Source organism: Camelus ferus, chromosome 15 (assembly GCF_009834535.1).
Source record: "Camelus ferus isolate YT-003-E chromosome 15, BCGSAC_Cfer_1.0, whole genome shotgun sequence".
Lineage (NCBI taxonomy): Eukaryota > Metazoa > Chordata > Mammalia > Artiodactyla > Camelidae > Camelus > Camelus ferus.
Genome location: NC_045710.1, coordinates 10,144,002 through 10,166,481, shown reverse-complemented (window position 1 = coordinate 10,166,481; position 22,480 = coordinate 10,144,002). Strand labels below are relative to the sequence as shown.

Sequence of the window (22,480 nt, the reverse complement as noted above, 5' to 3'; positions counted from 1 at the left end):
CCCTCTGGTATTTCAGGCAAGTGTCTTTTGGGAAACATATTTCAAAGAACTGCATTTAAATGTATGACCAAGAGGGACACCAGAATAGTTTTATCTTTATAGGTTTGTATCATCTGGAAGGAAAGGTTCTTAAAAAGAAGGTAAACCTTCAGAGACGGATCTTCGCCATCACCATCACCAAATCGGGCACCAGCCCTAGACACAGAACCCGTTCTAACGCCCTAAACAACTCCAGGCTTCCAAGCTGACCCCGCGGTCCTTCCACCTCGGGATCCCCCAAGTTTTTCTTCCTGTTACAGCTCTTCTTGAGCTTCAGCGTACACCGAGGTGACCACAACTACCTCGAGACTGTCTCCATTCAGGATCACCTCCTGGGGAAACCCTACTCAGGGCAGTCACCAGAGGTTCCACTCAGGTCCTGTGCCAAAGTCACATACCCATAAACTTCACCTCACAAACCCAGAGCTTTCTTGAAGAAGAAAACCTATAAAATAACTTTAAAGTAAGACACAAACTCTCGTGAAAATACAGTCATCAAATTTATTATTTTCATTAGGTCACCGTTTATGAAGAATTCCTAAGACTGATGTTTCCTGACATGCAAGCGTTTGCATTAACAGCTTAAGTTACTATAAATACTGCTGCTTGTACTGCAGTACGACTATTTAGAGTTTTAATACTACAGCCTTTCATTATTCAGATCTTATTCAGGGTATGTTAAAATCAGAAGGTTCTGAACAGCTGGTTAGGAAGGTAGCCAAGATGCAGGAACGATGTCTGTGCCTCCTTTTCAAGGGCAGCCAACTCTTGAACTGTAGGTGCCAAAACATCCACGTGGCCTTTATAGTTTCCACCTGCGTCACACAGGTGAAAGCAACGTAAGTGACGTGCTTGAAATAACGTGTCAGCAATACTTTCGCTCAGTTGTATCAACTTAAACAGGGTTTCCAGCAACAGAAAGGTACTGCTGGGAAAGTCATCTCCAGAGCCCCGAGCTTTAAAAATGTTTCATCAGTTAAATAAATGATACGGCCTTACGAACAGCTGTCCCAATACCCGTACCATCCCCTCCCCGATCCTCTTCTCCTTGGTTTAGAAACCACTAGTTTAGCCTGAATCTTAAAAAAAAATTTCAGGAATGAGCTAAGTGTACTGCAGGCAAAGGGAATAAGCAGCATCCTGGGTTACCACCGTTCAAAATGACCACTTTCCTTGTCTTTCCTAATGACTCCACAGATGTTCCACTATTCTTATGACATTAACCCCTCAAGAGAAGCAGCGAGGCCGCCATCCTGCATTCACCCAGAGATCACACAGCAAAACACGCGGCAAGACGGGCATGGACAGAGTGCTATGGGGGTAATAAGGAGGGGTGACTGACATGCTAAAAATACACACTTAACGTAAGGGAATGAAATGCTCTCTTCTTAAGCTAAAGCTCAAAAAAGAACAGACTCACATTTAAAACAGAATTAGAAGTAATGCAGTGCTTACCACCAATAGTCCTTTTTTGACCATAAGTAACTTTCCCATCAAATTCATCCACAGGTACCTTTATATCCGGCTCAACCTGAGAAATGGTACAGTTCAGATGTTCTTCTATCTCAGACAGCAACTAAGACAGGGAGAGGAAATTAAAGCATTTTAAAATAAAAATTTCATTTTAACAGCCCTGCATTTGAACAGCATTAAATAAAACCAGGAAGGCTATAATACTTAGCATAAATGGAAGTGAGATTTCTGAAGTGATAAACTCACAAGCTACAATTTATAAACTACAATAACACAGTCACTCACTACCTAACTGACAAAAAGACAAAAGCTGATACATAACTTTAATAGACAAATGCAGCCTATTTTTACCAACTTTAGTAAGATTTTTGTAAGTCTCACCTGCATCTCATTGTACCATATGGTACAGCCTCCATCTTCCTTGAGTCTTGTGTTGTAACACCCTTTTCCACGGCTGCTACATACATGGTACCAAACCTATATTAAAGAAAAAAAACATTAATATGTATGGAGACTGAAACATGCTAGATATCTTTGTTCTCAATTAGTTTTTTAAGACAGACTGCTGGTATGGGATGTCACCCAGCTACCACCACCATTCAGCAGCTCACTGACTAGGTTTTCTGAAAGAGTTCTTTTTGCCAGGAATCCAACACTTTTTCTAAAACAGACATCAACTACAGAAAGGAATTCTCAGGTAAAAATAAGGAGAAAGAAGCAAATGTTAGAGAATGCTAAATCAAGATTAGTATCAAAAATAGGGTTCAAGTGTTGTCTGTAAGATTATAATAAAGAAATAGCAAAAAGCAAAATGAACAATTAGTTTGGGCAACGAGTTTGTGGGAGTTCCTCACTCTTGGAACTCTTCTATAAATTTGTATCAAATTATTATATCAACTTATATCAAAATAATAAGTTAACCCTCTCTCCCATAAAATGTCTACCATGGCATGATGCCAGAGAGTTTAAATGCTTTTCTGTGAAAACAATTATATTAAAGCTATTAGGGAAGATTGTGCTTTGTATTTTCTCCTTTCTAAACTTCACCCTACTAGCCGTCAATTCAATGAATATAGAGAAAAAGATGCCATTAAAAAGTTCATTTACATTCCATATGCAACTGAATTCAGTGAAAGAAAAATCAAACTGCTTTTCCTTCCAACATCTAAAATGACAACACAAACAAAGAATATATGTAGCACTGAAAAGGTTACCTTCTCCTTTTCTGTTGCCACCAGGGAAATAGCCAGACCCATCCTGAAAGATTTTTAAAAGCCTTTATTAGACTTTACTCCTGAAGCACAGACGCTTAAAAAGGAAAAAGGAAATGACAGGGCTACCTCTCAGCTCTTCCCACTCTGCCAATTCGATGGACGTAGTTTTGCTTTTCATCAGGCAAGGTAACATTTATAACTGTAAAGAAAAACAGTTTATTACCAACTGGCATTAGTTCCTGAAATTTTCAAATATATTTGATGTTCTAAATATCTTAAACATATTTATGTACTCCATAAAATTCAAACTGCAAGCATAAAAACTTTTTTTACCATAAGGAACACCATGGATGTCAATTCCTCTGGCGGCTACATCTGTGCAAATCAAGAATCTTACATCTCCTTTCTAAAGAGAAGAGAGAGGAGAGGACGGAATTTATTAGTATGTGTGCTAAAAAATAAACACAAATGCCACTTTCCCACCAAATGAGACCTCTAGTAACTAATGTACCATCAGACCAGAGGTCCAGTCATTCATAATTCACTGGACCAAGTCTTAATTTTTAAATTATATATAAAGGGCCAAAACATGACATTTAAGGTGAATAAATCAGTGACTCATTTTTGCTTTTCTTTTTTCTTACATCAAAGTTATTAAACCATTGCTAAAATGTGTCTTTATCTTTAGAAATCCTGACTGGTAATTCAAAAGAAAGACAGAACAAAATGTAAAAACATTAAGCATTACTTTTATCCTTGCATTAAAATAAATTCAGAATACTACGTATTTTACCTCGAGGTTATACTTTTTGTGACAACAGATAAAATCCTAAAGAGAGTGGGCCCTTGATGCTTTTACCAAGAAAACACAAATTAGCCTTCAGATGTCATTTGTGCCCCCAAGGCACAGCAAAGTTATCAATTTGAAGTGGGGAAGGGCACACTGACTCCTGGTCCAACACAAAGCCCAGGACAGAGAAGGGGGACACATGCTGAAATGAGGCCATGTGCCATGCTTTAACAACCACATCAATTATGCTCAGCACGGACACATAATCCAAAGTTCCTAAGCCTAGTACATCCCACCTTTTTTCATATTATGGGTCTGAGAGAAAGGGTGTGTGTACTGCACCCTGGAGTAAACCCGCTATGACAGACGGATGAGAACGCTCGTGGGTGGAGGCTCCCGACCTTGAATTCTAAAATGGCTCAAGTCCTACCCATCTACACGGAGAACTATGTAGCCTGCTCACAGGCTGCAAGCACATAACTGGGACAGTCTACCCCAAATAACTCAAAATGTATTTAATTCTACAAAACCATAGTCTGATACCTGTCTTAAACTAATCTGTAAATTATGTTTCCTATGGGTATTAAAACCAGCTACTAAATTTAAAAAAGGCTCACAGACATGATTTAACTATCCAGTGATGCTTCTTCTAAAAATATCTACCTGAAAGATTTAAACTAAAACTTAAGTTGAAAACTCTTATGACAGCAGTGTTGTTCCGACAGAGAATGTGTAATTAACCATTACAGTGGTGATGAGGACACACCAACAGAGGCAAAATGTTCTGAAATTCCTAGGACAAGAATTGCTTTAATAATATTAACTGGAACTGATTAAAACTAGATACAGCTCCCCTTTTAAGTATTAAGGAAATGCAGTCAGTCAGTTATCAGTACCTTGAACCTTTCCAAGTTTTGCTTCCTCTCGTGAGGCTTTCTGTCGCCATGAAGACAAACACATGAGAACTGGTGTCCTTTTTTATCAGGTCCTAGTGAACAGCACATTTAACAGTTAACCTTGGAAAACATTACGCCCGAGACTATGTCAAAAAATCAGTAACGTTTAGACTACAGTGGTATCATATACTTCTACGGAAATCTATACTCTAACCTGTCACAGAGCACGGTTAACAATTTCTGTCATAGGTGAAATGTCATTAAAATGAACTCCATGAGCATTAAAACTGATTTGCTTTGAAGGACATTTTAAGCAACCTTTCCCAATCTGAAGGAGCAGACACAGCAATATGCCAACCAAAATACATCAGTAAGAGAAAAATATCATGTGTAAAGCAGGGACCTCACCTATCCCACGTAAAGAAGAATCAAAAAGTAAACAAAAGAGATCGTTCTTGGAAGAACCAAACTAGACATTATGAAGTTCATGCCCTGACTAAAAGGCCACGCCCACAAGCTTGCTCTCCTCAAGGTTTTCTAAGCCAACTCAGTCATGTGGCTTCCTGGCCAAAGCAGATTAGAAGCAGCAAACGGGAAGGATGGAGAAGTGGTGTTTTCTAGGCAGGTGCAGTGGCAGCCAATCCTAAAAAAGAAACTCTTCAAGTAGATCCAGTAATAAAAAACAGTGCAGTCTGGACCCGAGTAAAAGCCAACAACGGCCTTCTAGAACTCAACAGGACCTCAACAGGCACCATCATGAGACAGCCCAAAATAACAATTACTCCACTGAACTACTCTCCACAGTACATTAGATTCCATAAAACACACTTCAGAATTTAAGGAAACGATACAGTTTGAAAGACATCCACCCAAAATGACTAGCCAAAAACTAATTATGCAGAAGAAAGAAATCACTAACTAGAACCTCCAAAAGCTTACAGCTAAGGTCGTACTGCATCCTGAACTGAGTCAGCTGGCTTAAGAAAACATCACAGACACCCCTAGTCCCTGGTTGAGGTGCATGTGTGGAGGAGAGATTCTCCTCCCGTAAAGTGCTGGAATCTGGGACGTATGAGGCTATTCTGGCTTCAATAATGGTTTGGGAAACTTGTTTTCTAGGCAGAAGTAACCAGAATACACAAAGAAGGAAGGTACAAGGAAGGAAGGACATTGCTGCTTGACCTTCAGCACTCCTAGCCACACAATCGACTCCTCCATTCAAAAGCAACATGGAAATGAAGAAAGATTTATTACAAAACAGTCACCATTACTAAAACAATCAAGCAAGTCTGTTTGCCAGGACTCTGGGGGAAAAAAAAAGTTACTGAACCATTCCCTATAATAAACAATGTAACATGTTTTATATGACCATTAGTTCACACTTTTTAAATTGTTCAAATTTTCCATATCCTTTTTGAGTTTTCTAGCTCCTTGATGTACATCAATTACCAAAAGAGATGTGTTAAAGCCTTCCCCACTATGGCAGAATTTGTCTGTTACTTTGTACTTCTGTCAGTTTCTACCTTACATATTTTAACTTATTATATTTTCCAACACAGCAGAACAGAAAGACTTCCAACAATGAACAGCTATATTCTCACCACCTAAACTTTACCACTAACATTTACTGTACTTGACCACAAACTATCTATCCACCCCTCTGTCCTATCAACTCATATTTCTGATACATTTCAATGTAAACTGCAGATATCAGTACACAGTTCAGCATGCATATCACCAACTAGAGTGCAGAATTTAGGGTTTTTTGTTTTCCTGTTGAAGCTGAAGTTACATACAAGGAAATATACAAATCTTTAGTGTACATTTGCTGAGTTTTGACAAATGCGTACACCTATATAGCCCGAAGCCCTATCAAGATACAGAAATCATCCACAAAGTACCTTCAATGCCCTTTCCCAGTTATCTGCACTCCCACCCTCCTGGGAACAGCCACTGTTCTGGTTTTTTTTCCCACTACAGATTAGTTTTGACTCTTCTAGAACTTCAACAAATGAAATCACATGGTATATACTCTGGTGTAAGAATTCTTTCATTCAGTATGCTTCTGAGATTCACCCACAGTTGAGTCTGTCAGCAGACTATTCCTTTTCAGTGCTGACTAGCAAGTATTCCATTGTATAAATACCTTGCATTTTGTTTAGCCATTCTTCTATTAATGGCCACTTAGTATACAGTTTGGAGCCATTATAAATAAAGCTGCTATAACCATCTTGCAGACATCTTTTCTCAATGTATGTTTTCACTTATCTTGGGTCACTACTCAGAGGAGGTGAACTGCTAGACCACAAGATAGGATGTTTAATTTTATAAAAAAACTATAAGACCTTTTACCAAAGTAATTGTACATCAACAATGTACGAGAGTTCTGGTTTCTCCACACTCACACCAAAATTTGGTGTTTTAAGTATTTTTAATCTAATCATTCTAATGAGTGTACAGTAGTAACACACTGTCATTTTATTTTGCATTTCCCTAATGACTGATTATACCTAGCATTTTTTTCAGGTTGGCTTATGTATTTGATGTTATAAGGAGCATAAGGTTATAAGCATTATATCTTCATTGTAGATTGAATACTTTATTAACAAAGTAACCCTTTTTATTTCTAGTAACATTTTTGTCTTAAAGCCTATGGCATGTCTTATTAACACAGTTAGACCAACTTTCTTTTGCTTAATATTTTAGCAGACATTTATATATTTTTTCATTCCCCTTCCTTTCAACCTTTCCATGTCCTCAGGTTTCAGGTAAGTTTCTTGTAAACAGCATGCAGCCTGATTTTATCCAGTCTAACAACGATGGCTCTTTATCAGAAGACTTCAGTCCACTGATGTGTATTATAGCATTTACTCAAATATTCAGATTTTTCCACCAGCTGTATTATTCTACAGTTTCTACAGCAACTGTTTTGCTTTTTCTCATTGTTCCCTTCTTCCTTTCTAACCTTTTTTTAGATTAAGTTTTTTTCCTCATTTGTTGGTTGAGAAGACATACATTCTATTATTTAACGATTACACTTAGAATTTTAACATTAATCAATAACTTTCCCTTTTTCCAAATGACATAAGGGCTTAGAAGGCTGCGAGTCACCTTCACTGTAATGAAACTGTCCCTGTGTGGAAAGTTACCTCATTGTTTTTCCCAGGGCTTATCATATGGAAAAGTACTGGATAAGCACAGATACTTACAATGCATCATCACTGCTTTACATTCTGGGCATGTACGCTATGCTGCACCAACGTGAGATTAATAATCTATTAAGTGAGGAAATAAACACAGTTTATTTCAAGTGAGGAAACATTACCTCCTCCTTGTTGCATAAAATACTGCTCCAAGTTATCACAGTCGATTTTGGTTCTACAGAAAATAATTGCTTGATCCATCTTGTGCTCCTTGATCGCTCGGACAGCATACTCCCCCTTCAGGATTTTAATAGCTTCAGACCACATCTCTTGAATAACACAAGAACAACAAAAAAAAAAACCCACCAGAATTTCAATCTTAAACTGTCACAAATGCACATAATTACAATCATAGACTTATTGCTTAAACTCACCAAAAAAAATCAACTTTAATACATGTATTATAGACAAAATCAAGAAATAAGAAGATAGGATGAAATGGGGAGATAATCCACTTGTCCATTTATTTTCATTTCTCTTAGTGTTTTTTATGCCAGTTTATGGGCTACCAAAACACCCACCACCATACCTCTTGTAAAGGAAAATGTACATGTACACACACACAGACCCCCACCCACACACAACACTCTGCTCTTCCCTCTCATGGAGAACTAATCATATTCCGCCAAGGATTAACTTCCCTAAACGCTCAATAAATGTTTACTCAATCACTTTAAACCCTTTAAAATATAGTAAATGTACCTTCTGAATCAATCTAAACACCAGGCAATTCACAATTCACTCTGTGAAATAAAAATTCTACATCAAACCTAGTTAGTAATTTTTTTAGTTGCCATCCTCCAAATGTCTATTTTCCAGCATGAAGCTGGGCTACAGTTACTCCTCAGCTGTCTAATAAAAAATTTTAATTCTGTAACCCACCAAGCCTAAGGTCTCTCTAATTGTAGTAAAAATTAAGCAAAACTTTAACAAGGAAAAATAATATGAAGCAGTAAGAACTGTTATTTTATAAAATGCAGTCCCAAACGGTGGGATGATACATTAGTTTGTCTACCAGTGTCTCTGCTCCTCCCCAACAATAAGGCAACAATAAGGCCAGGTGAGCACGCACCTTATAAATCTGGAGTTGTACATAAAACTAAGTTCAAAGGTACTCTCTTTAACCAAAACGTCAGATAATTCACCTTTCAGAGACCTGTCAAAAACCTACCAATGAATCCGACCATGAACAAAAATGCAGTCTAACCCTTGCCAGTGATCCACCTGAGACGTGTGATATCAGACACCTGCCCTAATGGGTTGAAGATGGAATCTAGGTTCTAAGCACTATTCCTGTATCAGGATGTGTCTCCATGTATCTTTGAAATACTGTGTACCTAAATAAACTGGCTCAATTCTGCTCAGAAGCACCTTCACTGAACCAAAATGGTTAAAGTGGTAGATTTATGTCTCCTTAATCACACAAGAAGAATCAGTAAACTATTTCAAGATCCTTTCTGTATCTTTCACAAAGCTGTGGCTAAAGATACTTCCCTTTGTTACTTAATTCTCAGATATGAAGCCTCTAGGTGGCATTTCTCTTGGAATTCAGGGCCGATGTAGAATTTGTCACCAGAGAAATTTGCTGGTTTCCTAGGAAAATGAGAATTCTATAATCTAAAATATTTTATTTTGATCCCAGGAGACTAATACCTTCAATTCAGTGATTGATAATCCTCTAAGTTTACTGCTATCAGCTTTTCCCCCATTTCTTCATTATTTTTATTTCTTTATTTTCAGATTTCCTGTTCCTTCACGAAGAGTCGATAGGGCATAAATTCAAAAAACAAATCAATTCATTTTCAAAATCTTTCAGCACATTTTGTTGATTCTTCTAACTCACCTGGACTGTTAGCACCGGGTCTTGTGTTATCTTTTGTGTGCACCTCATCAGTCTATCCAGAGGGAAAGGTAACAAAAGAGGTGAGGAGCGGTTAAGTAATGATTCAGAACAGGTATTTTTTTTTTTTAAAGGAAGAACTGTATCTAACTTTAGACTGCATTCCATACATACGTCTTTATAACTGACAGGCAAAATCATTCTTCTGATTCAGAAAAACCTTTTATTAACTGTAGGTCTAAAGCTAATTAATTTTAAATGTAATAATAATAATAACGCAAAGGTAGTTTTTGGCATATTGTGTATTTACAATAAACATAACCTTATTATTATATTAACGTAAATCTAACAGCAGTGGAAAAAAATGAAAAGACAGACACATGAAATTGATTTTTAGGAAAATAAGGCACATTAAGAAGAGTCTAAAACACTCCTAAAAATGGAAATCACTGTATCAGAAAGTAGACACACACATACATAGAGCGTGGGGGGGGAGGGTAAACCTATTTACTTAGAGAAAAGTAAAGCACGAGCGCATCGCTTATTCCACACCTTACAGACCTAAAGTTTTCTGGTCGATGTGCCAGCCTTCTCTTTTCTTAAAGGTACAGTATCTGGTTGCTTCAAGCATCACCAAGAGCCCAAGGTTAAATTAGCTCATGAATGCCGACTTCTACACAATATTTGTTAACGTCATAAAGTACTTACTCTAATGTGGTTTTTGCCAAGCCTCTCCCAGAGTCTGTCAGCTTTGGGATTCACGGGCACAACAACGTGGTGCACAGTATCTGGAACAGAATCTTCTCCTTTCAAATCCACCCAGGTAGGAAAGTGCATTATCTTCTCAGACAGTTTCTTCACATCAAAAGAATGCAAAGTGGCTGAGCAGACAATCACCTAAGAACAGAAAAATCAAACTTTAGATAAGCTTTTAGTTTATTATAATTTATAATAATTCTACCATACAAATACAGATGGGGGGCGCAAATTATGCTAAACCTGGAATCTAAAGGCACGTGCGCTACCTGACTCTGGAGCAACAACTAGGGGGTGACTTTGGGCGGGTTAGTCTCTCTGAGCTTCCGTCCTCTCACTGCCACAGAAACCACGCCATCTACTCCTCAAGGTCCTACAGAAACTAAGTAGGATGGAAAGGCTTTTAAAAATCTTAAGTCGTAAGTTACTACCTGTCCCCTTCCCTTACAAGCCTCTACCTCTCTAATTCTTCCTAAGAAAACAGAATGAGAGAGTAATATTTTAAGAATTACTAAGGAAACAACTGCTTTTTAACAGCTCAAGGCATTTTTCCTTCAAAGAGTCTAGAATATAAACCCTGAAGGCTCTGTAGGGAAAAAAAAACAAAAACAAAAACTAAGAATCTTTTATTTACAGTCTTCTGTAAACACCTAAGTAATTTCTTCAAATTCCCTTCACCTGTATTTCTAAAAGCAGCTCCTAAGACTGCTTCCTTTGTGGGTACCATTTAATCAGGTAATGAAGAAAATGTTTCATACAGTAGTTAACTTAATCAGAGGAGCCTAAAACAAAATGTGAATGTAAAACAAAAAAAAGCGAGCATCCATAACAACTGTCTACATGTATTTCAACGTGCATTAGTTATTTTATACCTGAAGTCTTTTTCCGTCAGAGGTAATCTGAGGAATCTGATTGTGAATCCTGTTTATAAAATCAGAGTACCCTTGAGAAAGAAGGCCATCCTGCACAAGAAGCAAAGAAAAGTATAAGACTTCTTAATCAGTATCTAAATTTTTCTTTCCTAAATCAAATGTAAAACTTAAGATATGGAAACTAATTCATTCACATACATATCTCCATATTTTCAAAATAATTTTTTTCTATTGGATATTGAACAAGGTACAAATTCAAGTTTAAATTCCATTTGACTACAATATGAAAAAGCTGACAGTAACTCAAAAACCATACTCTGGTATTCTAAAATGAATATAAGAGTTAACAGCTCTGATCACATCTCCTTACAGATATGATTTTTTTTTACCATTTTGTATTGATTTATAATCATTTTACAATGTTGTATCAAATTCCAGTATACAGCACAGTTTTTCAGTTATACATGAACATATATATATTCATTGTCACATTTTTTCCTCCGTGGGCTACCATAAGATCTTGTATATATTTCCCTGTGCTATACAGTATAATCTTGTTTATCTATTCTACAATTTTGAAATCCCAGATTTTAATATGAAAAAACGAAAACCTTCAGTGTTGAAAATGACTTCAGCTTGAAAATAATTTGGAACTATGTCTCAAGAGCCTCAAAAACACTAATGCAATTTGTACTGTGTAAAAACAAGTATGTACCAGCACGATAACTGTTTGCAGTAATAAACAAACCTACATAACTAGTAATTAAAGTGGTTAATGAGCCACGAAGTATGTATATAAGGGACCATTGGACAGCCTTTAAAACCTGTTAACAAAAATGTGACAATGAATATATGTATGTTCATGTATAACTGAAAATTTGTGTTCTACACTGGAATTTGACACAACATTGTAAAATGACTATAACTCAATAAAAAAAAGTTTAAAAAAAAAACCTGTTTACAAATATGACATGAAATATTCATGCCCCACAGCAAAAAAGGTTTCCCAGGTTCCACAGAGCCTGATTGCAACCACATAAAACAGAATTTACATATATGTATAACTGAATCACTCTGCTGTACACCTGAAACATTGTAAATCAACTATACGTCAGTGAAAAAAATACTGTTCATACAGATATAAGGAGTGAATGAAAATATGCCAAACTGGTGACAATGTTTCTCTCTAGGTCGTAGGATCCTGACTGAATTGTACTTTTTCTTCATCATTTTGCATATTTGATCTCCAAAAACATAAGCAAACTTTATTTTTAAAAAAGCATGAGTATATTTCAACATACAGCTTCATCCAGGACCAGGAATCTAACTTGGGATAAGTTCAGTTTTCCAGTCGAGACCAAATCATCCAGTCTTCCCGGTGTGCCAACGACTATATCTACCTGGAAATATCAAAAAGGAGCACCTAATGAAAACTGAAGAACTATTACAATTACCTTAAAATAACAACCACCAACGGTCTGCTTACAATAAAAACACGCATATTGAAGTAGTCACAGTCAACTCTAAAAGTGCAAAAGATGAATTCTAGATAATGCCGTATTATTAAACTTGTATCTGGTTTGAGATCAATGTGAAGATTTTGGCAACTGTTTTTGACATTTTTAACTGTTATATGCAGTCTAATATGTAACATTTGTGTTTTCCAAGTGAAAAATCAGGTGAATTTATAGGAACTCTGAAATTAAACCAGGATTCAAATTCCAGCTGCACCATTATCCATCTGTGTGACCTCAACTTAATAATCTCTTCTAGTTTCAATTTTCTCATTTTTTAAGTGGGTGATGAAATGGGTAATACCTTCTGCTCTGCAAGATGGTTGTGATAATTACAAGATGAGACACATAATGATTTGATGCCAAGTGTACCGGGGTGCTTGATAAGTTTGGTTATAATTAATAATGATGATGACCTGACTAATCCAGGAAAACAACTATTATTATTTGTCAGGTGCTGATAATGAACGTGCATTGTGCTAACGTTTTACAAGCATGTATCATCTCATGTAACCACTAAGGTTACTACTTTTATTAACTACTATTATTATTCCTATTTTTAAATGAATAGACTGAAGTTTAAAATTCTAAATTCATAAGAACTTAGCAGATACAGCCAGGAAATATCCAAACTGGGATTCAAACTCTAAGTCCAAACATGAGAAAAGGTCTGATTCAATATGACCAAGTTTTATTTAACTTTTTATTATAAAAAGTCTCAGATATACACAAAGAGACTAGTATAATGAGTCCCCATGCCAGTACAAATAATTAACAGTATTTCCTATTCTCAAATACACACACATAAAACCCACACATCTTTTAATCAACCCCATGGTACAGTGATTAGGAACATGGGCTCTGAAGTAAGCTCTACTTGTGAGTTGCAAGATTTGGGGCAAATTAACATTCAGTCTGAGCCCTCTTCACGATCTGTGAAAACAGGAAGTGCACCATCACAAAGGGCTGTTGTGAGGGCTGAGTAACAAAACGTGTACAACGCATTTCCCAGGGCCTGGCCCATTTCTAGAAAGTAGTCAATGAAGGCGAAGGATTTTTCAAGTGTGTATATGGATGTATGCATGTGAGCACAGATAAGGTATTACATAAAACCAGCCAATAAATTAAGACAGTTCAGAACTTCTACGCTTTATCAACAGGCAGAGATAATCCCTGCTCTTCTTCACTTGCTTTCTCCATTCCAGACTAAACACATACCTGTCCCCTAACAAATTCATCACTGTCATCTCATTACTTTAATATCTAAATTCTTGAAAATTAGAAAAGTACTGTGCTGAATGGACTTTTAATCCAAAAGAAGGCATTTTATATTCCCATGAAAAATGAAAGACATTTCTGAGGCTATTATTTCAACTGTATTGATAACTATAAGCAAGTCTCAATTAATCTAAAAATACTGTCTGAAAGTATGAAGATAAAACCTGTTCGATGCCTTAAGAATCTCCTATGGGCCAAACACTGTGACAGGTACTGCACACAGCAATGAACAAAATACCACTCTGGTTCTCTGTGTACTATCTCTTCACCACAGGATTCTAACCCACCATGTAAGTTTCCTCCCTCCTCAATTTCAGTAGGTGGAGTCAGCATAGAAACAGACATCAGGTCTCTCAGGTTAAAAAACAAAAACAAAAACAAGGTCAGTTACACTGGAAAAGCCTGAGAGAAATATTTACATGACTTGGATAATAGCACCAACCACGTCTTCAGGCCTGACTGAACACGCTGCATAACTGCCCAACTTTAAAAGATTACAAAATTTACATAGTTCTCTTCCCTGACTTCAAAGCCAACTTCTGCCCGCAGTGTAAGACATAACACAGGGCTAAGGCTGAGCCAGAGGCTGGGGGCAGATAGCAGAAGTAGAGAATGTAAGACACGAAGAAAAGCAGAGAGAACATATCAGATCCCCTAAGTGGAATGGAACTGAGTCCTGCCAAGAAAGCTACGGAATGACACTGCCTTTACTTTGCCTTTAGCGTCAGCCAGTACCAAATTTTAGATCTGACTGGCAAAAGCAGATCTAATCCCCTAAAAACTCTGTAGCTAGAAAATGTAAGTTAAGAAACTTAATAACTTATGGGGAAAATGAATTTGGGTTTGAGGAACTAAGATAGAGAATGGACATATTAAATCTCTTTTATAACCACTAAAATATAACACATCAAATAAGAACACAGCAAAGCAATATTATCATCTTAGAACACTATTAAGTAGAGTAATATGATTCCATGCCCTTAATATGCCACACCAGTCAAACATAAACCATTCAGCATAAAATTCCACTTGTCAGGGGCACCAGTGTAACTGGAAAGAGAACACACTTGCTCACCATGGCTCAGTATCAGGTGGTTTAGATTAAATGATAAAATATTCAGAGAAGAAAATGGAAGAGAAATTTGTAAGGAGAAAGTTACTTCCTACATACGAAATATTTTATGAAGTCCTACTCGTATCTGAATTGACGAGCAGTTAAGGGTTTCCCAAACTTCTTCCCCAGTAATGAAAATCACAGTTCTAGGTTTGTCCTTTGTAAGCGCACAGCCTTTAAGACTTCCCTGTACACAAACCTGAACTCATCCCCCTCCTGCTGGAACCACTCTCACCACTACTCAGCCTTCCCAAGGCTCCCTGCCAAAATTTCCACATTCTCTGCAATTCGCTTCATCCCCATTTCTATTCTTAACTCCAGTTTCTTTCTCAATTATCCCCAGAAGAAAGGACTTTTAATGCATAAAAATGGGAAAGAAATTCTCAAGTGCTCAAATGACAAACCCAAAAAGAAAAAAAAAAAAATTCATGTGTTGAATTTTGCATGGGGTGTTCAGAAGAGACTCCTGTGCTATATATTTTTGGGAAAAGGAATACAGGGAAGACATTTTTGAAAAATATACACACTTTTGACCTTGTCTCATTTTAGCCTCATTTGGTATTTCTTGAAACACAACAGAACTATAAAGCCAAAATGACGTATTTCTTTTTAAAAATTAAAAGTACAACTTACCCCATTATCCAAAACAGAGAGCTGATCGCGTGCTGCAACGCCTCCAATGATCAGAAGCTCCCTGAAATAAATACCAGAAAAATAATGCAGAACAAGATTAAAGCTTGCTTTATTGTTTGTTTTGTTTGTTTGTTTGTTTTTTGGAGGGTAGATATTAAAATTGAGTAACTGAGAAAGAACCTACAACAAAAGTCTGGAGAAGGAAAGAAACAAGGCACCTTATTCCAGTGACTATATAAAATGCTAACACACAGTGAAGTAACCAAGGAGAATGTGAAAGCCTGGAACCCAGAAAACATCAGTCCTCATCTATACATATATCCTTCTGTATTAGGGTAATTCCACGTGCCCCCAAATCTGGTTTCAATCTACCTTTTTAGACACATGTGGCTGTATGTGTATAAAATATATACTCTAAAAGAATATATAAACGTCAATTTTAAAAAGTTGCCTCCAGGTAGGATAATTAAAAACTGGGGGATGGGGGTGAAAGGAGACTTACTTTTCACAGAATAGTCTTTTGTGTTGTTTGAATTTTTCTCATTCCAAATACTTCTAAAAATAGATTTAGATTAAAAAAATACTGCCCTGTGCCAAGACAATGAGGGGAGAAGAATAGTCTTTTCTAAAAAAGGCGCTAGAACAAATGGATATGCACGTGCAACACAATGACACCAAACCTCTTCTTTATGCCGTGCACAAAAACTCAAAATGAACCTCAGACCTAAATAAGACCTACAACTGTAACACTTTAGAACAAAACACAAGAGTAAATTTTCATGACCTCAGGTTAGGCAAAGTCCCTTACAACACCAAAAAAAAAAAAAAAGCAGCAAATGAAAAAAATAGATAAATTGGACTTCATCAAAATTAAAACCTTTTGTACTTCAAAGGATACTACCAAGAGAATGAAAACGCCCATAGAATGAGAGAAAACATTTGCTAATCATGTATCTAATCATATTATACATCTGATATGTATCAGAATAAAGAACTCTTACAACCCAATTGAAAAATGGGGAAAGAATCTGGACGTTACAAAAGGCCAATAAGCACACAAAAAGATGTTCAACATGATTAGCCACAAAGGAAATGCAAACCAAAACCACAGTCAGATACCACTTCACACCCTAAAGACAGAAAATAAGTTGAGGATGTGGAGAAACTGGAACCCTCACACGTTACTGGCAGGAACATGAAATAGTGCTGTCACTCTGGAAAACAGCTGGGCGGTTCCTGAAGATGTTACACATGAAGGAACTATCTGATCCAGCAATTCCACTCCCGGGTATGCAACCAGGAGAAATGAAAATGTGTGTCCACAGAAAACTTTGTAACTAATGTTTATAGCACGGTACCCCAAAATTAGAAACAACACAAATGTCCATCAACTAATGAACAGATTAACAAAAATGTGGTATATGCAGATAATGGGATACTTCCGGGCAATAAAAAGGAATTAAGTACTGGTACATGATATAATGCTGATGAAACATTAAACACATTTAAACATTATGCTACATGAGAGAAGTCAGTCACAAAAGGGCACATATTGTCGCATTCCATTTACATAAAATGTCCAAAATAGGCAATCCTATGGACGGAAAATCAGTCAGTGGCTTCCTAGGGACAGGAAGGTTAGAGGGAAACAGGAGAGACTGCTCAGAGGTATGGTGTTTCTTCTGAGGGGGAGAAAAATGTTCTAAAATTGGTTTTGGTGGTTGCATAATTCTGTGAATATAATAAAAACTAAAACAACTTGTACACTTTAAAGAGTGAATTGTATGGTATGTGAATTATGTCTCATGACAGCTAGTTACAAAAAGACTGTCTCATTTTAATAAACAGCAAACAAAATTATTTCCAGGGGCAGCCAGACAACTTTTAATCAAAACTACCAAGGTGGGAGGGTATAGCACAGTGGCTGAGCACGTGCTTATTAGCATGCACGAAGTTCTGGGTTCAACACCCAATATCTCCACTAAAAATAAATAAATAAGCCCAATTACCTCTCCCCAAAAAATAAGCAAAAAAAAGTAAGAAGTAACTACCAACTACCTTCATTTATTAATTTTATTCTTATTTGGCCATTCATTTAAAAAAACACCAGAAAACACCAGGAAATGATGTTAGCAGTGAATCTTACAATTCTACAACTGATTAAAAAATGGCTTCATGATTGCCTACCATTACCTTAAGCGACCTAGATAACAAAAATGACCAAACCAAACAAAAAGCCTTCTAGTCTGTGGACATCCATTACCTTAGCATAGACCCTAAGCACTCTAAAGTCATTACGTTTCCTGAATCAGGTAACATGAGATGCCAGACTGGCTACTTAGAATCACCTGGCAGAGCTGCCATTCTTCCCTGAAAAAGAAACAAAAGAGTTCCAATTCCTATTTCCTGGAAAATCTGATTTAGTATATCCAGCGGAGGAACCAAAACATCTGTATTTTTAAATGAGGCCCCTGAGTTCCTAGGTTTGCTAACTATGCTCCTAAATCTATCATTTCTTCTACAAAACTTTACTCTTATTCACCTTCCTAATCATATATATTTTTATCCCTATGAATTTAGCAGAAGAAAAATGTACATGCACATAACAATCTGTGCTTGTGCGCAAAGTGTAGGGCTGAGGAACGTTAACAGACCAGCCCGTGCCCTAAGGAGGGTAAGGCTGAGCTGGGACGAGGAGAGCCCACTGTTTCAGACGAGAAGCACCAGCGCATGGCCGAGTGGAGGGACCGAGGGGAGGCATACACAGTGGTACCCGAGGGGGGAGAAAGGACTGAGCCGGTACAGACACGTCAGCTTCCCAGAAAGACCAGGACTTGAGCTGGGTCTTCAAAAAAGGAAAAGGCTCATTTGTACTAAATACCAAAATGCGTAACACGCAGTTTTACCATCTTAACAAATAAACTGACTTTATTATCCATCTTCTTTTCCAGCCTTTGTTCAGATGCATGTTAACCTTTACACACAATTACAGCGTGAAAATCAATTCATATTAGCATTTTACATTCTTCTAAAAACACTTTTAGGAGAGTTCTGAGCCTCACACGGGGCAGACACTCTGGTTATTCCTCTCGCGGTGACTCCCTGTGGTGCCCTCGGGGCATCTTATCCCACTACTTTCGGTGTTTCCATCCCCTCCACGCCACCTCACACTCCCACACGTAATTCTATGAAGGCAGAGACTAATTCTCACTGTCATTCCCTGATCCTTAGCCTAAGTCTTCTCACGTGGTAGGTACTCAAATAGTTACTGAAAGAGTGAAATGCATCAATCCTCAAAACAAAATTAGGAATTATTTTACCCAGAAAGCTTTACTAAGTATAAGCTTATCCCTGAATGAGTTGAATTTATAGGATGGATGTATATTAAAAAGATGGGCTGTGTGACATCAATAATTCAAAGTTTCTGAAGTTAGATCGTGGTTATGGTTGCACAACCTTGTGACCATACTAAAAACCACTGTATTGTACCTTTTAAACAGTGAATTTTACGGTGTGTGACTTATATTTTATTAAGAACCAAGCAAAATTAATAAAAATCAACTGGCAAATCAACTGAGAGTAGTTTACTTACATGGCATGGCCCCCCTCAAGTTACAAGGGATTCCTACTGAGCAAGCAGTTCCACAAGATGACAAGACTTAAGGTCTCCCCCCAGGGACAGAAAGAGCCCTCGAACTACGGAACTACGGTGACCAGTCCGAATGCCCAAAGGGGAGAAGGTCACCACTGCGAGGCAGGCTAGAATTCACCTCGCCAAGTCAGTTTACCAACATGCTAGAAACAGAGCGATGTGCTTTCTATGTAAATCAAGTGATGAAAGAAATGGCCGCTTTAAAGAATTAATTTTCACTCCGATATCGTTTTGCAAACCAGGACTCTTCAAGTAAGAGGCACAGGAAAAATCTCAACTTACTTTTTTAAAGTCAAACTTACCTCTATCTTAAATAGAAGTTTTATACAGAAACTATTCGTTACTATAAATCAATGTTCAATATATTTACACACTCATGCACTGCATATGGACACACACTGAATCTCTTCCTCAGTTTTTTCTACTTTACTCTTCTTCCGAAACTCCTCAGACCTTAAGACATTAGGCGTTTAAGCACAAAAGGAAGCTTTACCTTAATTTAGGGTTATCGATATATTTCTTAAACTGCTTGACGTTATTCAAAGTTTGTTCAGCTAACTCTCGGGAAGGTTCGACAATGAGAGCTTTCGGAGCATTGGGGAGAAACTTGGTTTGTGCCACCTGCGCGTTACCTTAAGAGAATAATAAAGATTAGAAGACACTCAGATCACAGCTTAGAATACCTTTATTTGTAAAACATGAGTGCAAATATTCCAACATCAAAATTTTAAATAACAATTACCAAAGGGTATCGGAGATAGTCAAACTAAAATGAACTAAGACTTCTTTAAACCTACTGGCCGTAACTTAAATTGATTATATGCTTTGTGATAAATTAAATGAGCTATGAAATGAACTTATTTTTAAACAACTGGAACAGATTAGGCAGTACTACAGGTGAGAGTAGGTACGCACTCTAGAGTCAGGCTGTTTGCGTTTGAATTCAGTTCTGCCACTCACTTGTCTGTGAGTTACTTCATGTCCCTATTCCTCAAGTTCTCCGTCTGCAAAACAACCTTACAGGACTGCTGTGAAGACTAAATAATGCAGGTGACACAGTATCACCGCACTTACTGAGCACACAATTTATAAATACTGAGGCACCATCATCATCATGACTGGGTTCCCCAAAATGCCTAAACTGAAACTAAATACTTGGAGTCTATGAATTAGGCTTGGAAACTGACTTTTACTGACGTGTTCAATAAAGATGCTGACTAAGCCAGCAAAGGGAGTATATGTAACTCACTACAAGAAGCCCTGTCACTGGAGTTTGCGCCAATACCCCATTCCTGAACTCCATACCCCCTCAGGTGCAATACCTGTGTGCTGTGATTTGACCACGTAACTATCCAGTGCCTTGGCAAGGGCAACGAAACCATCTTTGGGCGGAAACTTAAATTCTTCTTCCCCGAAGTTAAATTTTAGTTCAGCATTCTAGCATTGAATAAAGGAGAAAATGGAAATTCTTAACCTAAAAGCAAACTAACCAATACGAATTAATGCAGATCAAAGAAGTTTATGAGTACAGCAAATTTTTCTAATTACCTTCAAAACACAGGCAGGAAACAGGGCTTGGTTCTTCAAATGTGGTGGTATTTCAAATGCTAGACCGAGGTCTTTTCCTTAAAAAAAAAAAAAAAAAGAGAGAGAGATTGAAACTACCAGAAAAGAACTTCCACACACTCGAACCATCAGGATCTACCAACCTACCCTCTATAAGGCCCTACATGGCCTGGCCTCACCACCTCACTGACCTAAGATTCTACCACCTCCCCCCATGCTCAGTGTGCTCCAGACCCCCTGGCCGCCTCACTGTTCAAATACCCCAAGCACGCTTTCATCTCAGGACCTTTGCAATTACTGGCCCCTCTGCCTGAAAGGCTCTTCCAAGATATCCACATGGCTCACCACCCAACTCATTCATATTTCTACTCACATGTCACCATATCAAAAAAGCCTTCTCTGACCACCACAGACGGCCATCACTCTCCACTTCCTGACCCCGATTTAGACGCTCCCTCGGCGCAGCTGTTCCCACCTAACGAATCATGTATTTGTCTTTCCCTACCAGTAGGTAAGCCCACAAAAGTACACGTATTTGTCTACTTCACTTTCTGCTCTATCTCCAGCACCTACCAGCATGCCTAACACACAGCAAATGCTCAAGAAGCATTTGTTCAAAAGAAAGGCAGGGAGGGGAAAAAAATTGAAGAGGGTGAGGGAATTTAAAAAATCACAAATGCTGGACATGTAACAAGATGATCCATAGAAAGCTTACCGTTTTTGGAGAATTTGATATGCCCTTTATCTACATCTAGGTAACATCCAATGGTATCATGCATAGTGAATTCCTAGAAAACCAGAAAGTCAAGTGCTGTTAATAAAAAGCAAAATTGCAAATAAGGTTAAACGTTCAAATACAGCTGCATCCAAAGTATGTGTCGTGTTAATGTCTCAAAACAATTCCTTAAAATTCTAATGTAGACGTTAAAATGCCTGTTACAGCACGTCACATGTGACAGCAGGAGCACCGAACAGACTTCTCAGAATCAGCATGCTATCCAGGCCCTCCCACACTGCTGCAGACTCAGGTGACCAGAGCAAGTGTATTTAGATTCACCACAATTCAAAGTAAGAAATGAGAACAGCCTGAGTATTAAAGTCAAAATCGTAATGGGGTGAAAACAGAAGACAACGTAATATACTCCGCAGAGGCTCATAAATGGGGTAAAAGAAAAATACTTATCTCATTTGGTAACATTTCTTCACTTTAGTCCAAATCTGAACTTCCTGTGGAAAATTCACTTGAATTGGAGAATCATTTCTACACCCTCAGTCATGTCATGAGTGATAAGTGAACATGCGCAAAAACTTACTAGGGCTACAAGTAAGTCATTAACACAACTCACCTCTCCGTAATTATCAAATTGTTTATTGTGAGATTTCTTTCCTGTTCCGCCAAAGCCAAATCCAAACTTGTCAGTACCTAAATTGTAAAAGTATCTTACATATGTGGCAAGAATAAATATAAAGTTAAAAGCACGATAAAAGAAGTTTACAAACTGAAGATAACCTGAAGCATCTATGCAGCATCGTGCAGTATTTATGAACACTAACTCTGCTGGCCTCATTCATATTCTTAACCTCATTCCTCCTGATTTTATAATGCTGTAGTAACTACTTTTTGGTAGTTCAAATATTCT

General features: G+C 37.5%; 1 protein-coding gene across 1 annotated transcript in view; it reads right to left on the bottom strand.

Annotated features, from left to right (window-relative positions):
• Window positions 1–520: 520 nt before the first annotated feature.
• Window positions 521–22,480, bottom strand: part of DDX1 (DEAD-box helicase 1) — a 31,414-nt gene continuing 9,454 nt past the window's right edge. Inside the window, exons 9-26 of the mRNA XM_032497059.1 lie at window positions 22,187–22,263; window positions 21,556–21,628; window positions 20,823–20,899; window positions 20,597–20,711; window positions 19,768–19,906; window positions 15,623–15,683; window positions 12,385–12,483; window positions 11,084–11,173; window positions 10,164–10,352; window positions 9,459–9,510; window positions 7,738–7,884; window positions 4,413–4,504; window positions 3,060–3,132; window positions 2,853–2,925; window positions 2,727–2,769; window positions 1,894–1,989; window positions 1,495–1,615; window positions 521–854 (exon numbers count right to left, since the gene is read on the bottom strand). Of these exons, the coding sequence (XP_032352950.1) occupies window positions 724–854; window positions 1,495–1,615; window positions 1,894–1,989; window positions 2,727–2,769; window positions 2,853–2,925; window positions 3,060–3,132; window positions 4,413–4,504; window positions 7,738–7,884; window positions 9,459–9,510; window positions 10,164–10,352; window positions 11,084–11,173; window positions 12,385–12,483; window positions 15,623–15,683; window positions 19,768–19,906; window positions 20,597–20,711; window positions 20,823–20,899; window positions 21,556–21,628; window positions 22,187–22,263 (1,748 nt within the window). The 3' untranslated portion in view covers window positions 521–723. The remainder of the gene's footprint in view (window positions 855–1,494; window positions 1,616–1,893; window positions 1,990–2,726; window positions 2,770–2,852; window positions 2,926–3,059; window positions 3,133–4,412; window positions 4,505–7,737; window positions 7,885–9,458; window positions 9,511–10,163; window positions 10,353–11,083; window positions 11,174–12,384; window positions 12,484–15,622; window positions 15,684–19,767; window positions 19,907–20,596; window positions 20,712–20,822; window positions 20,900–21,555; window positions 21,629–22,186; window positions 22,264–22,480) is intronic.